Here is a 4,970-nt window from a genome sequence, read left to right as displayed (position 1 = left end):
GTTAAAGTTGTTGGATTATTCTATACCCCGGCAAACGAGGCTTGGCTTCATGAACACTTGCAATCTATATTTGTAAAACATATGTGATGTTTTTGTTGCTTTTTGCGTCTGAAATATAGTACGTCTCTTCGTGACGTGAAAAAGACGTCTTTTTGTGATGTATTTATTAAGTCTTATATTGGTTGTTTTTGAAAGGTTTTATGACGACTTTTTGGTGTGAAAGCGTCACAAAAAGACGTCAAAAAACCTTTCAAAAACAACCAAAAACACACGTGATAAAGACGTCGCGAAAGACGTCTTTTTCACACCACGAAAAGACGTCATAAAACCTTTCAAAAACAACCAAAATAAGACTTAATAAAGACGTCACAAAAAGACGTCTTTTTCATGTCACAAAGAGACGTCAAAAAATCTTTCAAAAACAACCATAACACGACTGTATAAAGACGTCACAAAAAGTCGCCTTTTTACGTCACAAAAAAGACGTCAAAAAACCTTTAAGAAACAACCATAAAAGACTTAATAAAGACGACGCAAACAGACGTCTTTTTCACGTCACGAAGAGACGTCAAAAAAACTTTCAAAAACAACCAAAAAACGACTGCATAAAGACGTCACAAAAAGACGTCTTTTTAAGTTACGAAAAGACGCCAAAAAACCTTTCAAAATAAGACTTAATAAAAACGTAGCAAAAAAACGTCTTTTTCACGTAACGAAGAGACGTCAAAAAACCTTTCAAAAACAACCAAAAAACGACTGCATAAAGACGTCACAAAAAGACGTCTTTTTACGTTACGAAAAGACGTCAAAAAACCTTTAAAAAAAGACTTAATAAAGACGTCGCAATAAGACGTCTATTTCACGTCACGAAGAGACGTCAAAAAACCTTTCAAAAACAACAAAAAAATGACTGCATAAAGACGTCTTTTTAAGTTACGAAAAGACGTCAAAAAACCTTTCAAAAAAAGACTTAATAAAGACGTCGCATAAAGACGTCTTTTTCACGTCACGAAGTGACGTCAAAAAACCTTTCAAAAACAACAAAAATAAGACGTGATAAAGACGTCACAAAAAGACGTCTTTTTTACGTCGAGAAAAGACGTCAAAAACCATTTAAAAACAACCAAAATAAGACGTGATAAAGACGTCACAAAAGACGTCTTTTTCACACCACGGAAAGACGTCAATAAACCTTTCAAAATAAGACGTGATAAAAACGTCGCAGAACAACGTCTTAGCAACCATAAAAAGACGTCATTTGTTTGCTGGGTTAATTGTTATCCATTCAATTCAGTAGTCCCTCGTTTTCATCAAAAGCGCAAACACACAAAGCCTTAGTATTTATTACAAACCCATTCAATCTATGAATATATGTATCCCGAAAAAAGCAACTTTTTGGAAAAACCCACTAATCTGCTGGTACAAATAAACATGACCCATTTATAATCCTTTCAAAATCACACTCCGTATCAACCGTTATTATTTAAATTAAGCTATTATTGGTTGATTTAATCGACAAGCGTTGTTTGTACCGGGGTGATTAGTGGGTTTTTCTAAACTCGTACTTTTCCGGGATCAGTCTATACTCACCATATAGGTTAAAAATAATGACTGTACATTAAAAGAGAGCGAAATATCCAGAGATTAAATGTGAATTTGAGTAGGCAAATACAAGCATGTTTGGTTGTGTTTTGCTGAGCTTTGTTAAAATCTGTTGCAGTGCTTCGATACCATGTTGTGCCGTTGTGCCGCAACGATCACGCATGCGCACACAAGGACGATTTGTTGAGTATATCTTTACAAGGGTATGTTGCCAGTGATCATAAGTTGCTGGTCTAGCAAAGTGGAAAGATGGTTGGGAAAATTACATTCGTTTTCGCAGGCGTGATTGCAGTTTTGCTATGCGGTTAGTACATATAAATTATTAATAATAATATAATGATAAAATAATTATATTACAATTATTATTAAAATTATTATAATAATTATTATTATTATTATTATAATAATAATAATTATTATTATTGATGTTGTTGGTGTTATCATTATTATTACTATTATTATTTAATGCTTCGACTTCTTCTATTAATAATAAGAAGGAAAAGAACAAGAAGACGAATATTTTTAATAAAAAGCGGTTTTAAGATACTGGTAAGTTGATATATTGTTTGGTTAAAAACACTACTCCGCGTTGCGCGCACAGCTTAGATAATACAATCTCAATTCGGAAAACGTAATATTGTCATTGGAAGTTTCTTTTGCATCCGGTATTTCCTTGCTTTATTTTTAAGTTAAATTGGTAAATGCAGCAAACATACTTTTTTAAACACTAATATAGGAAAATATTTTATAAATTATCGGGAAAATCCTCTACACGCGTTTTATAAAATAAACTATGGTGATTGATAATTATCTGTAAACGAAGAAATTTGAATATACTGTTTAGTACAACATTAGTGTTCGAATAGATCAATTTTTGTTCGAAAATTTTCAAGGGCTGGGTCCAAGGACTCAAAGTTAAAGGAACGGAATCGTCAACCACCCCCGATATTGACATATTATTCGCGTCGTATGGAAATAGGTTTTATGCCATATGCTTTCGAGCATTCTGGTCAACAGCAACCTAGTCCTCTATAAAGTACGCAGGGCGTCGTGTTACAGCAACCTAGTCCTCTATTAAGTACGCAAGGCGTCGTGTTACAGCAACCTAGTCCTCTATAAAGTACGCAAGGCGTCGTGTTACAGCAACCTAGTCCTCTATAAAGTACGCAAGGCGTCGTGTTACAGCAACCTAGTACTCTATAAAGTACGCAAGGCGTCGTGTTACAGCAACCTAGTCCTCTATAAAGTACGCAAGGCGTCGTGTTACAGCAACCTAGTCCTGTATAAAGTAACGCAAGGCGTTGTGTTACAGCAACCTAGTCCTCTATAAAGTACGCGAGGCGTCGTGTTACAGCAACATAGTTCTCTATAAAGTACGCAAGGCGTCGTGTTACAGCAACCTAGTTCTCTATAAAGTACGCAAGGCGTCGTGTTACAGCAACCTAGTGATCTATAAAGTAACGAAAAGCGTCATGTAACAGCAACCTAGTCCTCTATAAAGTACGCGAGGCGTCGTGTTACAGCAACCTTGTCCTCTATAAAGTACGCAAGGCGTCGTGTTACAGCAACCTAGTCCTCTATAAAGTACGCAAGGCGTCGTGTTACAGCAACCTTTTGATCTATAAAGTACGCAAGGCGTCGTTTTCCAGCAACCTAGTCCTCTATAAAGTAACGCAAGACGTCGTGTTACAGCAACCTAGTCCTCTATAAAGTAACGCAAGGCGTCGTGTTACAGCAACCTAGTCCTCTATAAAGTGCGCAAGGCGTCGTGTGACAGCAACCTAGTCCTCTATTAAGTATCGCAAGGCGTCGTGTTACAGAAACCTAGTCCTCTATAAAGTTGCTCCTGACTAGAGTGCCCATGTGCACAGGCTGGTCTGGAGACGTATTAGATAAGATACAATTTCGCAAGACGCGGTTCAAATGAACACAGGCTTTGTCATTACATTTCTTTCCATAGATAAAAGACCACGTGCTGTTAAGTTCTATCTAGCTGATGCAGCTGAGGTTTCACGTTGTTTATATTTAAGCCTCGCTCTCTCAAAAAGTGCATAATGCATGTGTGTTAAGAGTCGTCACATATAAGCCTGTTCAGTTCGCACAGGCTAATGAGGGACGACACTTTCCGCCTAAACTGCATTTTGGTTAAGAAGAAGTTTCCTTTGAGCGAAAAATACCATAACATTGAGAAGTATCGTCTTTAATTGTGCGGATCTATTCAGTTATATATGGTTACATATATGTTTTGTATTTACAGCGGCCGGTACGGATGCCCTGAAATGCTACGTATGCTCGAGCTTAACCGACGCGAACTGCGCAGACACCTTCAAGGCTGACGGCATTAACACACAGTCTGATAGCAGCTGCACAGCTTGTCAGAAAATCAAAGCTGGTGATGGTAAGTGGCAGTAGTATCCGATTTTGTTGTTAGATTTATCAATCACCCAAACTCGCGACTACTTCATTGTTTTGAGTGTCAAACGCTTTAAATGTGCATCGATTTCAGCTGATAAATTCTATTTTCGAAACTTTTGTTTCCGTTAATGTCTTTGCAATGTTTTCTTTTCATTTCTGAAAAAAAGCGAAAGTTACGCTTTGAATCGTATGTTAGTAATGTTTTTTGTGGTTGTTTTTTCTTGGTTTATCACCTCTGCCATTTAGTGTGGACCACACGATAATTAAAAAAATCAACTATATAGAATACGGAGTTTCCAACTGCTTCATCTTTTATTGCGCTTCAGCCGTTTCAAGAGCATGCGGAGTCGGCTCAGACGGCTGCACAGAGATCGAGGTTCTTGGCGTTAAGACTGCAACGTGCACATGCTCATCGGACCTCTGCAACGCTGCCTACCACGTGACCGTTTCCCTGGCGATGATCTTGTTCGGAATTCTTGCTACGCTGCTTTAGAGCATCTTATAAAACTGATCGTTCATATAATTAAATTAACAGTAATTTGTGGAACTCAACAATAACCAAAATTTGAAAACTAACAATTTTATTTTTTAAATCTTAACATTTCTTATAAGCTGTGACAAGATATTATTGTATGATCTAATCTCGTCAAACATATGTGTTTTAAACGTTTGTGTTTTATCCTGAAATAATACATTTATATATCTGATTTACAAAACAAATAAAACACGTATAGCCTGTATTATGTGCATGTCGTATTGTTGTTAGATTGACTTAAGTTTAGTTTAGCTTAAACCTATTTATTTTAAGTCGATTGAATTGAAAGCCCATGCGAATTTAAATGCTCTCGAGTCTATTTTCTGGGTAAAACCAGCACTTGGTATTGTGGGTAGATCTTAAGAACGATCCCACAGCGGGGATCGTACCTGTGACCAACCGGTCGCTTGGCAGTCAC

General features: G+C 37.0%; 1 protein-coding gene across 2 annotated transcripts in view; it reads left to right on the top strand.

Moving 5' to 3' along the window:
* Positions 1–4,755, top strand: part of LOC127857811 (uncharacterized) — a 53,966-nt gene extending 49,211 nt beyond the window's left edge. The window contains exons 1-3 of one of the 2 annotated variants that reach the window (XM_052394481.1): positions 1,744–1,906; positions 3,860–4,000; positions 4,344–4,755. In XM_052394481.1, coding sequence (XP_052250441.1) covers positions 1,852–1,906; positions 3,860–4,000; positions 4,344–4,510 — 363 coding nt within the window. In that variant the 5' untranslated portion in view covers positions 1,744–1,851 and the 3' untranslated portion in view covers positions 4,511–4,755. Of the gene's footprint in view, positions 1–1,743; positions 1,907–3,859; positions 4,001–4,343 lie in introns of those variants that run through there. The other variant, XM_052394482.1, reaches the window with a different exon arrangement.
* Positions 4,756–4,970: the final 215 nt, after the last annotated feature.

This window comes from Dreissena polymorpha, chromosome 14, assembly GCF_020536995.1.
Source record: "Dreissena polymorpha isolate Duluth1 chromosome 14, UMN_Dpol_1.0, whole genome shotgun sequence".
Lineage (NCBI taxonomy): Eukaryota > Metazoa > Mollusca > Bivalvia > Myida > Dreissenidae > Dreissena > Dreissena polymorpha.
The sequence above is the reverse complement of the archived record's forward strand: the minus strand, read 5'-3'. Positions and strand labels throughout refer to the sequence as shown.